Source organism: Buteo buteo, chromosome 10 (assembly GCF_964188355.1).
Source record: "Buteo buteo chromosome 10, bButBut1.hap1.1, whole genome shotgun sequence".
Lineage (NCBI taxonomy): Eukaryota > Metazoa > Chordata > Aves > Accipitriformes > Accipitridae > Buteo > Buteo buteo.
The window spans coordinates 21,604,637-21,627,456 of record NC_134180.1 but is presented as its reverse complement, the minus strand read 5'-3'; the positions used below and the strand labels follow the sequence as shown (position 1 = coordinate 21,627,456).

Genomic DNA, 22,820 nt, shown 5'->3' with positions numbered 1-22,820 from the left:
GTTGGCCAGTTTGGGTCAGGTGCTCTGGCTGGGCATGAGAAGCTGAAAAATCCCCGACCATAGTCTAAACACTACTGAGCAACAACTGAAAACATCAGTGTTATCAACATTCTTCACATACTGAACTCAAAACATAGCACTGTACCAGCTACTAGGAAGACAGTTAACTCTATCCCAGCTGAAACCAGGACAACAAGGCAATTGGAAGAGGGACACAAGCCATCAACCTCTGGAGGTGACTCCTGTCAAGTGCGAAGGAAAGGTACCCCTTTAAGGAAGATGTTATATGTCAATCAAGCAAGTGGACCACCATGGAAACAGGTATCCAATATCTGAGGGAATTAGCTGTGCTAGAGATGATTCATCATGACCCGGACAACCCACAATTACCCAAAGGTCCAGACAAGGTCCAATGCACACGACCCATGTGGCGGAAGTTTGTACAGAGCGCGCCATCATCCTATTCCAACGCATTGGCAATAATGGCCTGGAAGGATGAAGAGCCACCAACAGTGGATGAAGTGGCTCGCCAACTCCATCAATACGAAGAAAATCTCTCCTCCTCCCTACAAGCCTGCATTTCGGCTGTGGAGAAGCTGTCCCAGGATTTCCAGCAATTTAAAGAGGATATGTCCTATTCCCCACCTGTAAGGACCAATGTCTCAGCTATTAGGAGTGAGTGCTCCTCTGCCCAAGAGAGAATATAGAAGGTACACACCGCGAGGTGCCTTGTGGTTTTACCTATGTGATCATGGAGAAGACATGAGGAAATGGGATGCAAAACCCACCTCGGTCCTAAATGCGCGGGTACGTGAGCTGCGAGGAAAACCCACCACAAAAGGGGATTCTACCAGGAAAAATGCTGCTCCAGTTTCCAAACACAGTAGAAGGGCTGATCTTTTTTCTGATCCTCTTGAAGGGAATTCTGAGCCAATATTAAGACAAGTGAGTACTGAATACTCTGACGAGAATCAGAGGGGCCCTGCCTCCAGCCAGGTGGAGGAAAGGGGTAACCAGGTCTATTGGACTGTGTGGATTCAATGGCCTGGCACGTTAGACCCACAGGAATGTAAGGCTCTAGTAGGCACTGGCGCACAGTGTACTCTAATGCCATCAAGTTATAAAGGGGCAGAACCCATTTGTATTTCTGGTGTGACAGGGGGATCCCAAGAGTTAACTGTATTGGAAGCCGAAGTAAGCCTAACTGGGAATGAATGGCAGAAACACCCCATTGTGACTGGTCCAGAGGCTCCATGTATCCTTGGCATAAACTATCTCAGGAGGGGGTATTTTAAGGTCCCAAAGGGGTATCGATGGGCTTTTGGTATAGCTGCCTTGGAGACGGAGGGCACTGAACAGCTGTCTACCCTGCCTGGTCTCTCTCAAGACCCTTCGATTGTGGGGTTTCTGAGGGTTGAAGAACAGCAAGTGCCAAGTGCTACCACGACAGTGCACTGGTGGCAATATCGCACCAACCAAGACTCTCTGATTCCCATCCACAAGTTGATTCGCCAACTGGAGAGCCAAGGAGTGATCAGCAAAACTCGCTGACCCTTTAATAGTCCCATATGGCCAGTGCGGAAGTCTAATGGGGAGTGGAGACTAACAGTTGACTATCGTGGCCTGAATGAAGTTACGGCACCGCTGAGTGCTGCCGTTCCAGATATGCTAGAACTTCAATACGAACTAGAGTCAAAGGCAGCCAAGTGGTATGCCAGAATTGACATTGCTAATGCGTTTTTCTCAATCCCTCTGGCAGCAGAGTGTCGTCCACAGTTTGCCTTCACTTGGAGGGGCGTCCAGTACACTTGGAATCGTCTGCCCCAGGGGTGGAAACACAGCCCCACCATTTGCCATGGACTAATCCAGACTGCACTGGAAAAAGGTGAAGCTCTGGAACACCTGCAATACATTGATGACATCACTGTATGGGGCAACATGGCAGAAGAAGTCTTTGAGAAAGGGAAGAAAATAATCCAAATGCTTCTGAAGGCTGGTTTTGCCATAAAAGAAAGTAAGGTCAAGGGACCTGCACAGGAGATCCAGTTTTTAGGAATAAAATGGCAAGATGGACGTCATCAGGTCCCAATGGACGTGATGAACAAAATAGCAGCTATGTCTCCACCAACTAATAAAAAGGAAACACAGGCCTCCTTAGGTGTCGTGGGTTTTTGGAGAATGCATATTCCAAATTACAGTCTGATTGTAAGCCCTCTCTATCAAGTGACCCGGAAGAAGAATGATTTTAAATGGGGCCCTGAACAACAACAAGCCTTTGAACAAATTAAACGGGAGATTGTTCGTGCCGTAGGCCTTGGACCAGTCCGGACAGGACAAGATGTTAAAAATGTGCTCTATACTGCAGCCGGGGAGAATGGCCCTACCTGGAGCCTCTGGCAGAAAGCACCTGGGGAGACCCGAGGCCGACCCCTGGGGTTTTGGAGTTGAGGATATTGAGGATCCGAGGCTCGCTATACTCCAACTGAAAAAGAGATATTGGCAGCATATGAAGGAGTTCGAGCTGCCTCAGAAGTGGTTGGTACTGAGACACAGCTCCTCTTAGCACCCCGACTGCCAGTGCTGGGCTGGATGTTCAAAGGGAGGGTCTCCTCTACACATCACGCAACTGATATGCAACTGACGCCACGAGGAGTAAGTGGATTGCACTGATCACACAACGGGCTTGCATAGGAAACCCCAGTCTCCCAGGAACTTTAGAAGTGATCACAGACAGGCCAGAAGGCAAAGATTTTGGAATGTTGCCAGAGGAGGAGGTGACATGTGCTGAAGAAGCCCCGCTGTATAATAAACTGCCAGAAAATGAGAGGCCATATGCCCTGTTCACTGACAGATCCTGTTGCATTATGGGAAAGCATTGCAGGTGGAAGGCTGCTGTATGTAGTCCTAAACGATAAGTCACAGAAACTGCTGAAGGAGAGGGTGAATCGAGTCAGTTTGCAGAGGTGAAAGCCATCCAGTTAGTGTTAGACATTGCTGAAAGAGAGAAGTGGCCAGTGCTCTATCTCTATACTGACTCATGGATGGTGACAAATGCCCTGTGGGGGTGGTTACAGCAATGGAAGCAGAGCAACTGGCAGCGCAGAGGTAAACCCATTTGGGCTGCCGCACTGTGGCAAGATATTGCGCCCCGGCTAGAGAATCTGGTTGTAAAAGTACGCCATGTGGATGCTCAAGTACCCAAGGGTCGGGCCACTGAAGAACATCAAAATAACCAACAGGTGGATCAGGCTGCCAAGATTGAAGTGGCTCAGGTGGACCTGGACTGGCAACAGAAGGGTGAGCTATTTATGGCTCAGTGGGCCCATGATACTTCAGGCCATCAGGGAAGAGATGCAACATATAGATGGGCTCGAGATCGAGGGGTGGTCCTGACCATGGACGCTATCGCGCAGGTTATCCATGAATGTGAAACATGTGCTGCAATTAAGCAAGCCAAGCGGTTAAAGCCCCTGTGGTATGGAGGGCGATGGCTGGAGTATAAATTTGGGGAAGCCTGGCAGATTGACTATATCACACTGGCACAAACTCGCCAAGGCAAGCGCTATGTGCTTACAATGGTGGAAGCAACCACCGGATGGCTGGAAACATATTCTGTACCCCATGCCACTGCTCGGAACACTATCCTGGGCCTTGAGAAGCAGGTCTTGTGGCGACATGGCACCCCAGAAAGAATTGAGTCAGTCAATGGGACTCATTTCCGAAACAACCTCATAGACACGTGGGCCAAAGAGCATGGCATTGAGGCGGTCTATCATATCCCCTATCATGCACCAGCCTCTGGGAAAATTGAGCGATACAATGGACTGTTAAAGACTACATTGAGAGCAATGGGGGGTGGAACTCTTCAAACATTGGGATACACATTTAGCAAAAGCCACCTGGCTAGTCAACACCAGAGGATCTGCCAATCGGAGTGGCCCTGCCCAATCAGAATTTTTACATACTGTAGAAGGGGATAAAGTCCCTGTAGTGCACATGAAAAACATGTTAGGGAAAACAGCCTGGGTTACTCCTGCCTCAGGCAAAGGAAAACCCATTCGTGGGATTGCTTTTGCTCAAGGGCCTGGGTGCACTTGGTGGGTGATGAGAAAAGATGGGCAAGTCCGATGTGTGCCTCAAGGGGATTTGATTTTAGGTGAGAATCGCCAGAATTAAACTGTATGATATTAGTTGCTATGTAACCCTGCTACTGTATGTTATCATTACTATAAATGTTACATGCTATATCCATAGTACTATAGTAAGAATCACTTAGATCAAGCAAGAAAGAACTGTGATAAAACTGAGCAAAGCGCAGTAGTGATGGAACCAGAACTGACTCCAGCATGCAACAGTCCAACGGTGCACACCATCCTCCTGCTGTGTCAAATGTCATCTGCTCATCACTCTGAACTGAAGTCCAATTCTGCTCTACCGACTGAGAGGACTTTGCAGCATCCCTCCTGCCCAGACAGACTGGTATGACAGATGGAGCCCAGAGTCGGGAACTAAACAAACTCAACGAACATTTTATGAATGTGACCTATAAACTAAAGGAATGATATCTCTCTGTGTGCATACATATATACATATATATAGATATCATTGCTTGTATGCCTCAAAGGGATGGAAAAGGTGATGATGATTGACCAGGATGTAACTGAAGGTATGGGAGCTAAGCATGACGTCAATGGTATAGAATAAGGGGTGGATACTGTCCTGGTTTCAGCTGGGATAGAGTTAATTGTCTTCCTAGTAGCTGGTACAGTGCTATGTTTTGAGTTCAGTATGTGAAGAATGTTGATAACACTGATGTTTTCAGTTGTTGCTCAGTAGTGTTTAGTCTAAAGTCAAGGCTTTTTCAGCTTCTCCTGCCCAGCCAGCAAGAAAGCTGGAGGGCACAAGAAGTTGGCACAGGACAGAGCCAGGGCAGCTGACCCTAACTGGACGACGGGGTATTCCATACCATGCGACGTCCCATCTAGTATAGGAACTGGAGGGAGTTGGGGCGGGGGGAATTGCCGCTTGGGGACCAACTGAGTGTCGATTGGCGGGTGGTGAGCAATTGCACTGCGCATCATTTGTACATTCCAATCATTTTATCATTACTCTTGTCATTTTATTAGTATTATCATTATTAGTTTCTTCTTTTCTGTTCTATTAAACCATTCTTGTCTCAACCCATGAGTTTTACTACTTTTCCCGATTTTCTCCCCCATCCCACTGGGTGGTGGGGGAGTGAGTGAGCAGCTGCATGGTGCTTAGTTGCTGGCTGGGGTTAAACCATGACCAACATGCTGAAAGAGGTCAAGTGAAGAAGCTTAGAGAAACTTTGCATTACAGCGCTTTCTAAATGATTTCTCCAAAATTAATCCCAGAAGTCTTTGTTTTGTAATTAATCCTTTTTTTTTTTGGTAATGTGAGTGATGTTAATTAATATCACTTCAGTGTTAGTATACAATACTCTAGAAGAATGTAAGCATTTTGCGAATACTTTATACTCTTCTGAATCAGTAGAAAAGCCTTTTTTTTAACTGATAAAAGGTTTCTTTTACTGATGAAGCATTACTAAAAATTCACAGTAGTGACAGACATTGTGTCCACATATCTTTATAGCTTAAAATACCTATCGAGTGGTACCATAATAAGCATATGCGTTTCAAAAGTTTAATTTGTGTTTACATTTTTGTTTAGAATAAAGCATTCCTACTAATATTACCAGGAGGAATTTCTTTTAAAAACCTTGATCAGTATCATTTGTTCAGTTGTGCTTCTATGACTTGGTTATCTGACAAAACATTGCATGAAGTTACTAGAATTATCCTGAATCACTCTTGAATCAAGGATTTTTTCAAATGTGATTTCTGTACTTGCTTCCTCCAATTTAAAATGAAAGACTCTACTACTTAAATTATTTGGTGCTAAATGGAGTGAAGTAATAATTCAAGATAAAGGCTAAAGAGGAGCAGACATGCTGTCAGTAGTGGATACGTACCTCTGCCTTGGAGATGAGACTTGTTCTGGAAGTCTTTATTAAAAGTTTTTCTTTTTTGCTACAGCATGAAGAGTTCCCAGGGGACTGTAAGGGCATGGTAGGCAAGAGGGGAGAAGGAGATGATTACAAGCGTTTTGTTAAGAGTTTGGTTTACCTTGTGGTGTAATGATGCTAGTTAGATTTAGCAAGTTTGGGCCTTAAAGAATAGGGGGTAGCAGTGGGGCCTTAAAGCTCTGTTTATGTTTGGATCCCGTCACAGAAAAGTAATTAGAAAAACATCTATTTAGAAGATTGGTGCACTGCTTTTGTTTTTCTTTGAAGTACATGTTAACCAACTCGTGTCTTCTATCTGTGTTCTTACTTTGTGAAATGCCGATAGTTAGCAAGGTTCACGGGTATCTGATTTGTTTTTCAGAACTTTGCCAAGAATATTTTTGCAATTCTTCAATCAGTAAAAGCCAGAGAAGAAGGCCGAGCACCTGAACAAAGACCTGCACCAAATACAGCGCCAACGGTAGGAGCAGCACTTTGGTGTCACAGCCTTTAAATTCAAAAGTGACAGTAGAGTGTCTTGCTATTATTAAATACAAAATTTGTTTTGGTTTAGTTCCAATGAATGCACAACTTTCAAGCATAACTTTATAGATACTCTTTGACTTGACTCTTTAAATACCAATAAATGTAGCTTGTATATAATAGTTTAATTTGTTCGGTATGTTCTTGTTACTTAGAAATTAAATTGCTAGTGCCAGCTTCTGCATCTTCCAAACACTAGCGACATCCTGCATCTCTTTGCAAAAAATGTATTAGATGAGACTATTGCCATTTCAAACAAAATGTTTTGCTGTTTTTCTGACAGGGTATAAAATGTTTAAGAATCTGGAATGTGACTCATGAGTGGGAACAGCTTGAACTAGGTTTCTTTTGCCTGTAATAAATCAGGAGGACAGACTTAGAGCTTTATTGTTTAAGTTTATCTAGGTATTATTCAGGATTTGTTTTGTATTGTGGTGTTTACTATTGAGTTCTATTAAATCTAATATATTCTTGAACTCAGTGGCAGTCTGCTATAAAAGCTGTTTAATCAGACTTGGATTTGGTTTTGTTGCTACTGCATTTAACAAAGAACTAAATTTAAATAGCAAGATGAAGTCTGACATTTAATTATTTGCTTCATGTTTAATTCTGTAATTTGTGCATGGGACTATTCAAATGTCCCATTCAGAATAGTTGTGAATATGTAACTAAGCCACCCACAAAAAAGATTGAACTGGTATTTAGTGTGCCTCTAGACTGGTGCTTTTTTAAACTTTTTTTCCCAGAATGCCTTTTTTTCTACCAAAGTTGTTTTTATTCTATAGGTTTAGCAGAATTTTAGCTTAATCAGGCTGGCAAGGAACATTTTGTGTGTGTGTGTGTGGCTGAAGGCTTAATTATGAGTTGTCAGTTGACAGGTTTTTTTTTTTACCCCTCCCCACTAGTTCTTGAGATACTACAAAAACTCAGTGGTTTCATAAAACTTACAGGTTTTAGCTAACGTACATTGTTACTTCTACTTTAGTTTTGCCTCAGGTTGTTGTCATGGCTTTCAGTATGTATTTCTAAACTCTGTTTCTCTAAGATTGTAAGTAGCTGTTGAAGGGAAATGTACCAGAAGTTTTCTAATGCATTGAAACTCCTGCAAAAGCAAACTAATTTTATAGTCTTGAGCAGTTCCATATAATACTTTGACATTCAAAAATCATCAAATACCTTTTAGTATATTTTACAAATCTTACTTAACCTGTTTTAGGATCCCACTTTACGAAATAAGCAACCCATTCCAGCTGCCTACAACAGATATGATCAGGAAAGATTCAAAGGCAAAGAGGGTAAGTTGATTTTAATGCTGCTTTTAAAAGGGGAAAAAAACCCTCCAAAACAACTGGGAAATGAAACCGATGAGTTATAGTTTGGGTTAGGTGATTTTCTGTGCTGTTGCTTTTCAAACCTAAGAAAAGGTCAAAAAAAGCTGTAACTGTGCCTAAGTAATAAAGTCTAAAAATACTATTTATTAGAAATTATTTCTATGTCTCAGGAAGCAAACTGAAAGCTTAAAACCAGGACTTCTGGGGGGGGGTGGGTGGGAATAAATTATTTGTTTGGGTAAGGTCATATGCAATTAATAAAAAAGTAGAACTGCAAATATGACTGTCCGGTGCATAAAATGAAATAGATTGCCTGTCCTCAAACAATCAACAAGTACTTTAAAAGTTGCTTCTAGTAATTACAAGTAAATGTTATTAGCTTGTTAGGTCTCTTTAAATTACAAAACAAATTGGTAACAGTAGTGCTAAATATGAGCTCCTTTCTAGAGAGTAGATGGAAATAATCTACAATATTTAAGAATTCTCGCTTATTTTAAAACAGGTTGGAACGTTGAACTTGAGTGTTGATTTGTCTTTTTAACTCAAAATTTTTATTCTGCCCCCCTTGCTTTTATTTATCTTCTGTTCTAGTACAAGTTCTGGTTATTTCATGTTTGTGTCTTCTTGTGGTTTTATTTTGCAAGTCTTGTGTTCATTGTGATTGGATGTTTTTGTGTTTCTTGCAGAGAGCAAGGCAAATATTGTTATACTTCAGAGTTGCCTCTTCCTTCGAGTTCTCAAACAAAATGATTCTCTTTAATGAAACTTCCTATGCATGCTTCTAAGGGCTTTCTTTTCTGACTGGAAGAACTCATATGCTGCTAAATGCCCTTTTAAGGTTTAGCTGAGCAGTTCAGCTTGCGTCTTTTAGAGTATTTGGCTTTGTCCAAGTTAGTACCAATTTTTGTTCAGGGAAACTGAGTGACATTCATATGCAGTGTATGTGAATTCTCAGATTTTGTGGAAGTGCTGTACTGTAGCTGTGTTCAATTTTATATTGAAATGACATGATTGTTTTTGCTATATAAATAAATAGTAAGCAAGAGTATATTACAGTAGTAATTGGATATTCAGTTTTGATTGTGACTGGAGAAAGAAAAGCATAGAATATAACACCATGGAGAATTTCATGCTGTAAGAAATTTGTGACGGTTATGTTTTCCCATGTACCTCATACTGGATAATGCACAAGAATTTTAGAATCTAACTGTAGCCATCTCTGAAGTTATTTAAAAAAAGTTTTGTAGATATGCACTTACATGTGAATACATCCTTCAGGTTTATGGTTTTTTTGTGTGTGTGAAACTTACTACAGAAAATTTGGTCAGAAATTCTATTATATTCTCTTGAAGTCTATTCCATGCTGGCCTCAATATACTTTTATTTCAGTGCAGTGGTTTTTATTTACTACTACTCGTTGACAATTGCACGGGGATGGCAGGAGAAAAAAGCTGAAGCAGGATATTTGCTAGCTTTTTTAGCATTGAAAAATAGTCTACAAATAACATCCATGAAGAATTAATTGTTATAATTAGAGCCAACGGAATTTGGGAGAGAAGGGAAGGGAAAAAATACAAATCATACCAAAACCAACCCTTCTGTGAATATTTTTACTAGTACTTCTTCAGTTTGCTTCTGATACATGAGTCAATGTTATTTGCCAAGTAGTTTTACTACTATTTCCTATTAAGAGTTAAAAATACTAAATACCTATCCTGAACAATATGAAATAAAAGGTGGAGAAAGAAATTAATGGACAAGTGTAACAGTTCAACTGTACGAAAGCATTTAATTCATTGTGGACTCTTTTACAACAAGAAACTTAGGTAAAGGAATGGTCTGTGTCCTTCTAGGTGACAAGTTACATAGTTCTAGTAAGCAATCCATGTAGACAAGATCTGTACTAAACAGGTGAATATATTTTATGCTTTTAATGCATGTGTGTGGTTCAAGAGGGAACAAAAAATAACAGGTTTTGCATGGCAGGAAAAAAGAACCCAGAAAAGTTTGAGTAGCTCACCAGTGCTGGTTTAGTGTAGAAATTTCTGAGCAGAAATCAAAGACGACTTAAGTGATTGCTGGGGTGGGGGTTGGGGGGGGGGGGAGAGTGCAATTTCTGCCTTTAATTAATAAAGATGAAAAATCCATTTTTATGTGATATGATTCTGAGAATGTGGTCTTGGGGTTTCCATCAGTGCTGAAATGGAGTGGACTGGACTGCAGCTCGTGTTGCAGTTGAAAGGTTCTTTTGTGATGTGGTTATGAAATGCCTGAAATAGTCATATTCTACCTGGGTAGTTGTTATTACAAATCTACATCTTTCTAGGACATGTTTATGTGCCTTAACTTACACAGTTTATTATATTTGGTTTAGTCACATATGGAGTTAATTTTGTATTTTTGTTTTCTAGGTGTATTTAAAGAAATAGGTGGTTTAAGAATAGCACTAGTGTAATACCAAGTTAGATAAGTGTAGGCTAGCAATGGAAGTACAAATTAGGTGTTTGAAAGAATATATTTCAAATACAAGATTGACTTATGAAAGGTATTGATACAGCATTTATGGAAATTACGTAGAATTAGCAATTAATGTCTGGATTTCTTGAGAGTACCTAGAGATATTAGAGATCTTCCTCAGCTACAAATTAACTTTAGAAAATAGCAGATGATCTTCTGAGGTATTCTATTATAAAATGATAACCTTAAAATATTAGTCTAACTGAAACTTACAGTGTGGGTAATTTATAAAAGACATAATTAAGCATTAATGTTTTCCTATGCCATTTAGCACTAGTAATGTGATTTGCTTAAAACTGAACTAACTATACGTATCACTTGCAACCATATCACAAGTGAACTCATTCCTTAAAGGATCTTTAATTTAGTTGCCCTCAAAATTGAATTGTGGCCCCCAAATAGTGCAGAAGTGAGATTGCAAGCAGAAATAGTCATCAATAAAAGTAAAATAAGGCACTTTTTGTTCCTTAAAGACTGTTTTTTTTACAGTTAATCTAGTAAGAATTTGGAATTATGTGTTTATGGAAAGCTTGCAGTACTGGGGATTTTGGGAAAGAAGTCTGAAGGAAAAGAAGGATGATTATTATACCTCAAACTCAAAATAACTTGCAGTCTTTATACCATTGTATCCATGTTTATTAGTAATGGAGGATAACAACTGAGATGAAGTTGAACCCTTTAGACTTGTGTCACTCTGAAGGGGTTCCACATCTTACCCTATATGATGACTGTGTATGTGGTTGGCCAGACATGTGGAAGGGAGGATGATATGATATGTGTAACAATGTGCGTATTAGTGATTTTGGCTGAACACTGAAACAAAACCAAGAGAGGCTATGTCTCTAACCTTTTGTCTTTATGTCTCATCTGTTTGCTCTTTCTTCAGAGGTATTGAAACTACAGGAAGGATTCACAGTAGTACCCTCTTAGCTGCATCATGATTACAGCTTATTGTTTATCAGCAGTTTCATGTAATACTACAGTATTTGTGAAGATTTAAAGTTTAGGCAGCATGGAGGTGAACTGTTTTTTCTTTGAATATTTGTGTGGTTTAATACTGAATTTTTCCATTAACAGTCTTGTTCTTAGAATAAACAATTCAAAGCTGTCCTGGTTTCAGCTGGGATAGAGTTAACTGTCTTCCTAGTAGCTGGTACAGTGCTATGTTTTGAGTTCAGTATGTGAAGAATGTTGATAACACTGAAGTTTTCAGTTGTTGCTCAGTAGTGTTTAGACTATAGTCAAGGATTTTTCAGCTTCTCATGCCCAGCCAGGGCACCTGACCCAAACTGGCCAACAGTGTATTCCATACCATGTGACGTCCCATCTAGTTCAGGAACTGGGAAGGGGGGGGCAGGGAATCGCCGCTCCGGGACTGGCTGGGTGTCGGTCGGCGGGTGGTGAGCAATTGCCCTTCGCATCATTTGTACATTTCAATCCTTTTATTACTACTGTTGTCATTTTACTAGTGTTATCATTATCATTATTAGTTTCTTCTTTTCTGTTCTATTAAACTGTTCTTATCTCAACCCAGGAGTTTTACTTCTTTTCCTGATTTTCTCCCCCATCCCACTGGATGGGGGGGCAGTGAGTGAGCGGCTGCGTGGTGTTTAGTTGCTGGCTGGGGTTAAACCACAACAGTCCTTTTGGCGCCCAACATGGGGCCTGAAGGGTTGAGATAACAACAAACCTGACCAGAGCTTGTTAAAACAAATTTGTTCTAAGCATTCATTATGTTGATTTATGTATTAGAGTTGTTGCTCTGGTTTTTAAGACTCTGTTATGTATCTCCTCGCTTGCTGTATGTAGTTCCTCTTCTACTGCTTATCATCCATGGGAGGTGGATTAAGGTTTTCGCTTTGATGTATGGTATAATTCTGGTTTATGGTATGATAAAGTCATCGGCTGTGGGATTAATCCGGTATTTGCACTTAGCATTGTCACCTTTATACTGTGGAAGCCATTTGTGGGAAACTATTAACAACTATAGCATTTACCTTTCCTCCATGGAAAACCAGTCTATGGGTGGGGTACCTTTCTTCCCCTCTCCTTTCTCCTTCAGTCCAGTTACAATGGTGTTTGAGAATTTTGAAAAATTTGAATACTCCTGGAATGTTGGGACTAGCATGGTCCTAGCCCTACTGCTAGGAATTAGCATACTTCTGAATGTGGTTCAGCTCTCGTTTAAGGTTAAACAGCTATTTAAAAAGATCACCCAGAGGTGTGCCCCAAGGCTGGATAATTACAAGTGGCAGGGTGTGTGGGGTAGTATGGGCCAGTACCTAGAAAAGTGGGCACCTCTAGTGTTTTGGAAATTCACCCCTGAACAAGTGCAGGATCCAGAAGAACTAGTAAGATATTTGGAAAAGGTATGCTGTCACCCCGGCAGCTCCAGAGAGATACAAATCACTGCAACGTGCTGGGGCCTGGCCCATGCCTATCGAGCCCTGTTCAACACCATTCAGTACCCTCAAGGGGAAGAGAAAGTCTCTGGACCTAACAACAAAACAATGAGCACTGCGGCCACTCAAACCTTGGCAACAGGCGCTGCGGCCCCTCCAGCCCCGGCAAGGAGCATTGCAGGCACCCAGACCTTGGCGACAGGCACCATGACCCCTCCAGCCCCGGCGATGAGAACTCGGGCTACCCAAACCTCAACAACAGGCACTGCAGCCCCTCCAGCCCTGGCAATGAGCACAGCAGCTACCCAAACCTCGGCAACAGGCACTGCGGTCCCTTCAGCCCCAGCGATGAGTACTGCTGCTACCCAAACCTCGGCAACAGACACTATGGTTATCCAAAACCTGGTGAGAGATACTGCAACTGAACCAGCGGACCAACCTGCACCAGCATCAGTTGCCCCCGTACAGAAAAAGAAATATACAAAAAAATCAGTTCGCTTAGCGAAGGATGAAGATGAACCAGGGTCATCACAGGAACCGGAGGAAGAGGCAGAACCAGAGGTAATAACCCAGTCCCTATCCTTGAGTGAGCTGCGGCATTTGCGAAAAGACTTTGGCCGCCGTATAGGTGAGCATATTATCACCTGGCTCCTCCGATGCTGGGACAATGGGGCTAATAGCTTGGAATTAGAAGGTAGGGAAGCCAAGCAGCTGGGATCACTTGCCAGGGAAGGTGGCATTGACAAAGCAATTGGAAGAGGGACGCAAGCCATCAACCTCTGGAGGTGACTCCTGTCAAGTGTGAAGGAAAGGTACCCCTTTAAGGAAGATGTTATATGTCAATCAAGCAAGTGGACCACCATGGAAACAGGTATCCAATATCTGAGGGAATTAGCTGTGCTAGAGATGATTCATCATGACCCGGACAACCCACAATTACCCAAAGATCCAGACAAGGTCCAGTGCACACGACCCATGTGGCGGAAGTTTGTACAGAGCGCGCCATCATCCTATTCCAACGCATTGGCAATAATGGCCTGGAAGGATGAAGAGGCGCCGACAGTGGATGAAGTGGCTCGCCAACTCCATCAATACGAAGAAAATCTCTCCTCCTCCCTACAAGCTTGCATTGCAGCTGTGGAGAAGCTGTCCCAGGATGTCCGACAAATCAAAGAGGATATGTCCTACTCCACACGTGTAAGGACCAATGTCTCAGCTATTAGGAGTGAGCGCTCCTCTGCCCAAGAGAGAGAATATAGAAGGTACACACCGCGAGGTGCCCTGTGGTTTTACCTATGTGATCAGGGAGAGGACATGAGGAAGTGGGACGGAAAACCTACCTCGGTCCTAAATGCATGGGTATGTGAACTGCGAGGAAAACCCACCACAAAAGGGGATTCTACCAGGAAAAATGCTGCTCCAGTTTCCAAACAGAGTAGAAGGGCTGATTTTATTTCCGATCCTCTTGAAGGGAATTCTGAGCCAATTTTAAGAGAAGTGAATACTGAATACTCTGACCGGAATTAGAGGGGCCCTGCCTCCAGCCAGGTGGAGGAAAGGGATAACCGGGTCTATTGGACTGTGTGGATTCGATGGCCTGGCACGTCAGACCCACAGGAGTATAAGGCTCTAGTAGGCACTGGCACACAGTGTACTCTAATGCCATCAAGTTATAAAGGGGCAGAACCCATTTGTATTTCTGGTGTGACAGGGGGATCCCAAGAGTTAACTGTATTGGAAGCTGAAGTAAGCCTAACTGGAAATGAATGGCAGAAACACCCCATTGTGACTGGTCCAGAGGCTCCATGTATCCTTGGCATAAACTATCTCAGGAGGGGGTATTTTAAGGTCCCAAAGGGGTATCGATGGGCTTTTGGTATAGCTGCCTTGGAGACGGAGGGCACTGAACAGCTGTCTACCCTGCCTGGTCTCTCTGAAGACCTTTCAATTGTGGGGTTGCTCAAAGTTGAAGAATAACAAGTGCCAATTGCTACCACGACGGTGCACCGGCAGCAATATCGCACCAACCAAGACTCTCTGATTCCCATCCACAAGTTGATTCGCCAACTGGAGAGCCAAGGAGTGATCAGCAAAACTCGCTGACCCTTTAATAGTCCCATATGGCCAGTGCGGAAGTCTAATGGGGAGTGGAGACTAACAGTTGACTATCGTGGCCTGAATGAAGTTACGGCACCGCTGAGTGCTGCCGTTCCAGATATGCTAGAACTTCAATACGAACTAGAGTCAAAGGCAGCCAAGTGGTATGCCAGAATTGACATTGCTAATGCGTTTTTCTCAATCCCTCTGGCAGCAGAGTGTCGTCCACAGTTTGCCTTCACTTGGAGGGGCGTCCAGTACACTTGGAATCGTCTGCCCCAGGGGTGGAAACACAGCCCCACCATTTGCCATGGACTAATCCAGACTGCACTGGAAAAAGGTGAAGCTCTGGAACACCTGCAATACATTGATGACATCACTGTATGGGGCAACATGGCAGAAGAAGTCTTTGAGAAAGGGAAGAAAATAATCCAAATGCTTCTGAAGGCTGGTTTTGCCATAAAAGAAAGTAAGGTCAAGGGACCTGCACAGGAGATCCAGTTTTTGGGAATAAAATGGCAAGATGGACGTCATCAGGTCCCAATGGACGTGGTTAACAAAACAGCAGCTATGTCTCCCCCGACTAATAAAAAGGACACACAAGCCTTCTTAGGTGTCGTGGGTTTTTGGAGAATGCATATTCCAAATTACCGTTTGATTGTAAGCCCTCTCTATCAAGTGACCCGGAAGAAGAATGATTTTAAATGGGGCCCTGAGCAACAACAAGCCTTTGAACAAATTAAACGGGAGATTGTTCGTGCCGTAGGCCTTGGACCAGTCCGGACAGGACAAGATGTTAAAAATGTGCTCTACACTGCAGCCGGGGAGAATGGCCCTACCTGGAGCCTCTGGCAGAAAGCACCTGGGGAGACCCGAGGCCGACCCCTGGGGTTTTGGAGTTGAGGATATCGAGGATCCGAGGCTCGCTATACTCCAACTGAAAAAGAGATATTGGCAGCGTATGAAGGAGTTCGAGCTGCCTCAGAAGTGGTTGGTACTGAAACACAGCTCCTCTTAGCACCCCGACTGCCAGTGCTGGGCTGGATGTTCAAAGGGAGGGTCTCCTCTACACATCACGCGACTGACGCCACGAGGAGTAAGTGGATTGCACTGATCACACAACGGGCTTGCATAGGAAACCCCAGTCTCCCAGGAATTTTAGAAGTGATCACGGACAGGCCAGAAGGCAAAGATTTTGGAATGTCGCCAGAGGAGGAGGTGGCACGTGCTGAAGAAGCCCCGCTGTATAATAAACTGCCAGAAAATGAGAGGCCATATGCCCTGTTCACTGACGGATCCTGTCGCATTGTAGGAAAGCATCGAAGGTGGAAAGCTGCTGTATGGAATCCTACACTACAAGTTGCAGAAACTGCTGAAGGAGAGGGTGAATCGAGTCAGTTTGCAGAGGTGAAAGCCATCCAGCTAGCGTTAGACATTGCTGAAAGAGAGAAGTGGCCAGTGCTCTATCTCTATACTGACTCATGGATGGTGGCAAATGCTCTGTGGGGGTGGTTTACAGCAATGGAAGCAGAGCAACTGGCAGCGCAGAGGTAAACCCATTTGGGCTGCCGCACTGTGGCAAGATATTGCGCCCTGGCTAGAGAATCTGGTTGTAAAAGTACGCCATGTGGATGCTCAAGTACCCAAGGGTCGGGCCACTGAAGAACATCAAAATAACCAACAGGTGGATCAGGCTGCCAAGATTGAAGTGGCTCAGGTGGACCTGGACTGGCAACAGAAGGGTGAGCTATTTATGGCTCAGTGGGCCCATGATACTTCAGGCCATCAGGGAAGAGATGCAACATATAGATGGGCTCGAGATCGAGGGGTGGTCCTGACCATGGACGCTATCGCGCAGGTTATCCATGAATGTGAAACATGTGCTGCAATTAAGCAAGCCAAGCGGTTAAAGCCCCTGTGGTATGGAGGGCGATGGCTGGAGTATAAATTTGGGGAAGCCTGGCAGATTGACTATATCACACTGGCACAAACTCGCCAAGGCAAGCGCTATGTGCTTACAATGGTGGAAGCAACCACCGGATGGCTGGAAACATATTCTGTACCCCATGCCACTGCTCGGAACACTATCCTGGGCCTTGAGAAGCAGGTCTTGTGGCGACATGGCACCCCAGAAAGAATTGAGTCAGTCAATGGGACTCATTTCCGAAACAACCTCATAGACACGTGGGCCAAAGAGCATGGCATTGAGGCGGTCTATCATATCCCCTATCATGCACCAGCCTCTGGGAAAATTGAGCGATACAATGGACTGTTAAAGACTACATTGAGAGCAATGGGGGGTGGAACTCTTCAAACATTGGGATACACATTTAGCAAAAGCCACCTGGCTAGTCAACACCAGAGGATCTGCCAATCGGAGTGGCCCTGCCCAATCAGAATTTTTACATACTGTAGAAGGGGATAAAGTCCCTGTAGTGCACATGAAAAACATGTTAGGGAAAACAGCCTGGGTTACTCCTGCCTCAGGCAAAGGAAAACCCATTCGTGGGATTGCTTTTGCTCAAGGGCCTGGGTGCACTTGGTGGGTGATGAGAAAAGATGGGCAAGTCCGATGTGTGCCTCAAGGGGATTTGATTTTAGGTGAAAATAGTCAGAATTAAACTGTATGATATTAGTTGCTATATAACCCTGCTACTGTATGTTATCATTACTATAAATGTTACATGCTATATCCATAGTACTATAGTAAGAATCACTTGGATCAAGCAAGAAAGAACTGTGATAAAACTGAGCAAAGCGCAGTAGTGATGGAACCAGAACTGACTCCAGCATGCAACAGTCCAACGGTGCACACCATCCTCCTGCTGTGTCAAATGTCATCTGCTCATCACTCTGAACTGAAGTCCAATTCTGCTCTACCGACTGAGAGGACTTTGCACCATCCCTCCTGCCCAGACAGACTGGTATGACAGATGGAGCCCAGAGTCGGGAACTAAATGAACTCAACAAACGTTTTATTAACATAACCCATGAACTAAAGAACTGATATCTCTGTGTGTATATACTCATATATATATATATATATATATAGATATCATTGCTTGTATGTCTCAAAGGGATGGAAAGGTGATGATGATTGACCAGGATGTAACTAAAGGTATGGGAACTGAGCATGACGTCAATGGTATAGAATAAGGGGTGGATACTGTCCTGGTTTCAGCCGGGATAGAGTTAACTGTCTTCCTAGTAGCTGGTACAGTGCTATGTTTTGAGTTCAGTATGTGAAGAATGTTGATAACACTGATGTTTTCAGTTGTTGCTCAGTAGTGTTTAGACTATGGTCGGGGATTTTTCAGCTTCTCATGCCCAGCCAGAGCACCTGACCCAAACTGGCCAACGGTCTATTCCATAGCATGTGATGTCCCATCTAGTTTAGGAACTGGGAAGGGGGGGCCAGGGAATCGCCGCTCCGGGACTGGCTGGGTGTCGGTCGGAGGGTGGTGAGCAATTGCCCTGCGCATCATTTGTACATTTCAATCCTTTTATTACTACTGTTGTCATTTTACTAGTGTTATCATTATCATTATTAGTTTCTTCTGTTCTATTAAACCGTTCTTATCTCAACCCAGGAGTTTTACTTCTTTTCCTGATTTTCTCCCCCATCCCACTGGATGCGGGGGGAGTGAGTGAGCGGCTGCGTGGTGTTTAGTTGCTGGCTGGGGTTAAACCACGACAAAAGCTTATAGAACTCAGGTAGTAAATTTAGGAATTTTAACACAAGACGCACAAAGTAAATTGCTGAGTTGCAGCCAAACTTCTCTGCTTCTTGTGATGGGTTGTTATTTCTGATGCGGTTTATCAGGATGCCTCTCTGGTTGGCTTACATGAAATTGTCATGCCATATGGGACAGGCTTTGCTGCTAGAATGGTTTCAATTGATGTAATAGTAAATGTGAGGGAGTTGGTAATTGTAAAGTACTATTCTTGAAGAGCAAATAATCAGTTACACTTGCAGTCAACAGAACTGCTTATGCAGCCCTGAGTCAGTAGTTGGTAGCTTTCTCTCATATGAGTGTCTTGTTACTGCAGCTTTGCTTAGGCAGGAGAGAGAAATCCTTCCTTTGGTTCTTAAAGTTCTGTGAATTATGTCATAGGAAATGTATTAGAATGTCTCTTGCAGTAGGACTCGTATGTTCTAGGTATTTCCACAGTGGAAGAACATGTTACTTGGCAGTGCACCTGTCATGCTGAACTGCTCAAACAGTTTTGAGGTGAGGAGGTGAACTCCCTGTAATTATTTGCCTTGACTGCTGTTTCTTTTCTGTTGGTTTTGTTTCCTTCATGCTGGCAGTAATGGTATCATCTCTCTTCAACAACATGGAGCTCCATTCTGTGCTAAACTTTCTCTATTTTTCCTTTGCAGTTTTATTCCTTTCCTTCATATTACTGCACTTAGCTATTTTTTTTTTTTACACTTTATTAATGTAATTTATTAATATGCATCTTTACTAGTGGTATTTTATTCATGCCACAGACCATCTTGTTCAAACTACAGTCTGTCGTATCTTCTTGAGCAACATAATTTTAAATCCTTTTTAGGATTTTTAAAAAATCCTGTGCCCAAATGTCATTTGACACCTAGGAAGGTATCTCATGTCCTCTCCTGTGTGCCTCAATGTTTGATATATACATACATATTTATTGATGTATATGGTTTGCAGTACAGCCTGTGGTATACCAAAACTTTGAGCTGATGTGTTTGGTTCTATAGGACATTCTAGGTACTAAACTGTTTTGGATGCTATACCTTGTTTTTTCCCCAGTTTCTTGAGTGGCTTTACCCGAGATCCTCCTTTTCACATGCTTGTTTCTTTGGTAATTTCAGCGTGTGAAATAGTTCTGGGATGAAGATTTAAGATTATTGTGACCCATTGAGTGCATCTCTCAGATGACAAAGCAAAGTTTCTCTGTGCTGCTCCAAGTGTTAGGTCTTTAAGGTGTGTTCCAGGACCATTGTTCTTGTTTGCCTGCTATTGTTGTTGTCAAGGTTTCAACATAGCAGAAGCCAATTGTTATTAAAAAACCCCAACAACTTTTACTTCTATTTAGTGTAAATTGGAAAGGTTCTTGCTGTACAGCTGTGTGATTTCAGTCCATGATGGTGAAAAGAATATTGTTTACCACATCCAAGTGTTTCCTTCAGGAAAGCTTGCCGTTGACTTCCTGCTATTGTGATTTTATGTTTGAATTATTCTTGTAATCATATGGAATTTTCAAACATAGCTGCAGTTTTTCAGCAGTATGCCTAGCTTTCAATCAGTTGTGTTAAGCCTAGGCAACAGGGGACTATGAAGTTTTTAAGCTTGAGGTAACTCTGGACCATAATTTTTTTTTTCTGTCCTATGCATTGTTAAGAAAGTTTCTTTATAAACTATCTCTCATTATAAGTATTTTCTTTTAAATTGTGTGATTTCTATTTACACAAGGAGAATATGTGAACTGGTAGCAGGAGATCCACAGTTCTGAAACTTGACTGCCTTGTTAGACTTTTATTTATTGTATTCATTTTTAAGGTTATAGGATTCTGCTTTTTTTTTTTCTAGCAGAGAATATGTGTGAGATTTACATTTGGAAAGAGATTGTGGTCTCTCTCTATCTTCTGGCTTGGTGTGACCAAGTAGTTTGATAATTTTCAATGCTGTGCATTCACTTCAGTGCTAGAAAATACACAGATTCATACTGTTATTTTTTTTTATTAGTACTGTAAGAAACTTTTAAGAACTTTGTGTTAATTACTTGTAAGATTCTTACTGAACTGTTACATATGAACTGTGCAGAGAATTTTGTAAACTAATTAGTGTAGCTTGGAAACTTAGGTGTGAAACTTTTAAATTGTTAGGGTATAGGACTGAAAAGGAGCGTTCAGTAAATGTAGAATGAAATTTGGTGTCAGTGATTTAATTACCATGGGTGTGAAGTGGGATGGTGAATCATTTCCAGGCTGTCTGCAGAGCTGTTGCTATCTGGGGTTTGAAGAGTATACAGCTGAAAAAAGAAGTGGTTATTCAATCTTATTCATCCACAATTCAAAGAAAGTCTTTAACTTGAGCTCTTCAGTGTTTCAGAGACATGCTCCTTTGTTCTGTTTTTGTTTCCCTGGACTTCCTTCCAGAAATTCAGGTTAATTTGAGTCTTTTTAAAGCTATTATTCTTTTTGGTAATGTATCAGTGCTCAAGTTTGCACCTGGATTGGATGGCTAGAGCTGCAGCAGGTGCAGAATCAAAATGCAGAATGACCTAAATGGATGTAGGGCAGTGGGCTTTAAGCAAATGGAAGGCAATTTGAACATTAATATTTATATGCAAGGAAATGGAGCATATGCCCAAATGGTGATGGAGAACATAATCAGTCCAATAAGCTGATGCGTTAGGGTGCGTATTTTCATTTCCAGGTCTTAATCTTTTAAATGAGAGAGGGCACTCTGATTCATGGTGATGCTAGAAAGGTAACTAGTGATGAACCACACTGGAAAAGTGTATGATTCTTTTGACAGTCTTTGGGTCATTGCAGTGTGAAATCGTGATTGTAATACGTGCAATGAATGGAGAAGAAAAGATAGTCTTAATGTTAACTGATGGTATTTTATGTTTTTGAAGCATTAGAATTGGTTATTCAGTACTAGGTATTGTGTTTAGTCTCTCAAGAAGTAGTTTTTAAGGTGTTTGTTGATGTCTGTGTTTTTTAATAAAGCTTATATGTTTATAAAACTGATTATATTTGGAAAACAGAAAAAGTTGCAATACAGTTCATTGCAATACATTAATGTTGGACTTTGCTTGCATTTTTTACTTAATGTTAGACCTGTGTTTAAAGTATTTAATATGGACTGCTTTTTGCCTGAAGGAAACGTGTATGATAACTTTGTTTAATTTTATTGAAAAATCCTGGTATATCGAAGACTCAAGCAAGTGGTAGTTTTTTAACAGTTGTTCTGCATCTAATTCTAAGTTTAAAAATAAGGGTCCAAAGTCTTGCCATCACCATACTTTTATTTAAAGGGCTCTTTTCTTCTTAAATGCCCTTTTCTTAGTAGATGGCTTGTAATTTTAACTGCTTCCTCTATTATCATCAGTGAAGCTGTGATTTTGAAACTGGAGTTGCAAACTATATCTTGGCCAGGCATCAATATTTATCTCTGTGCTGGTGTATGACTCAGCAGCACAGGTTCGAGCTGGTTTGGGAGGGAGGGGAGAAACATATTGCTTTTGCATGTTTAGTCAGAGGGTATGGTACAGCATTTATGCTGATGTATGCTGGGAGCATGTCCCCTGGTGCTCCAGGTTGCTCTGTATTCTGCTTCTCTTTACTGTGGCCTGTGGTTCCTCTTGTATCCCAGGTCTGCTTTTGAGCAGCTGCCTCAGGGTCAGCCACTGCCCTCAGAGAATGCTCTGAGAGAAGTGCATCTCTGCTTTCTAGCCTGGTGCTTGAATGTCTTTTACAACCAGCTGCATTAACCTGGCTAACACCCTCAGCAATTTTTGAAGTGGGAATGTGGCTATAACTGTGGAGTCCCTGACTTAGAAGCATTTGTTTTCTGCTTTGCACAGCCTGTATACAGTGAGAGGAGCTGAAGGTACTGCTGTATGTGGCCAAGTGTACAAACTGTTGAGACCTTATAAAAAGGCATAAAAGTGCAAGTGGCAGGGCTCTCGCTTGTAGCAGTGTTTATTTCTGTAAGAAAAGTGAGTGGCTGACTGGTAGAGTATCACATGGGAAGTGTGAGAGGATCAGGTCAAAAAAGCTATATTCTGAGAAAAGAGTGTCCGTGCTGTTACCAGTTACAGGAGGGTTGCTGCGGTTATCTGGAAGCTGGCAATGCTTAACTGTCATTCACTGGTTGCTTGAGATTTTGAGGCAGGAAATTTGAGAGCTGGTGGGCA

The 22,820-nt window shown here is 42.3% G+C and overlaps 1 protein-coding gene across 1 annotated transcript in view; it reads left to right on the top strand.

The window, feature by feature from the left end:
- The window catches only part of CDC73 (cell division cycle 73), a 130,241-nt gene that overhangs the window by 28,650 nt on the left and 78,771 nt on the right, over positions 1 to 22,820 (top strand). Inside the window, exons 8-9 of the mRNA XM_075038896.1 lie at positions 6,411 to 6,509; positions 7,788 to 7,866. Of these exons, the coding sequence (XP_074894997.1) occupies positions 6,411 to 6,509; positions 7,788 to 7,866 (178 nt within the window). The remainder of the gene's footprint in view (positions 1 to 6,410; positions 6,510 to 7,787; positions 7,867 to 22,820) is intronic.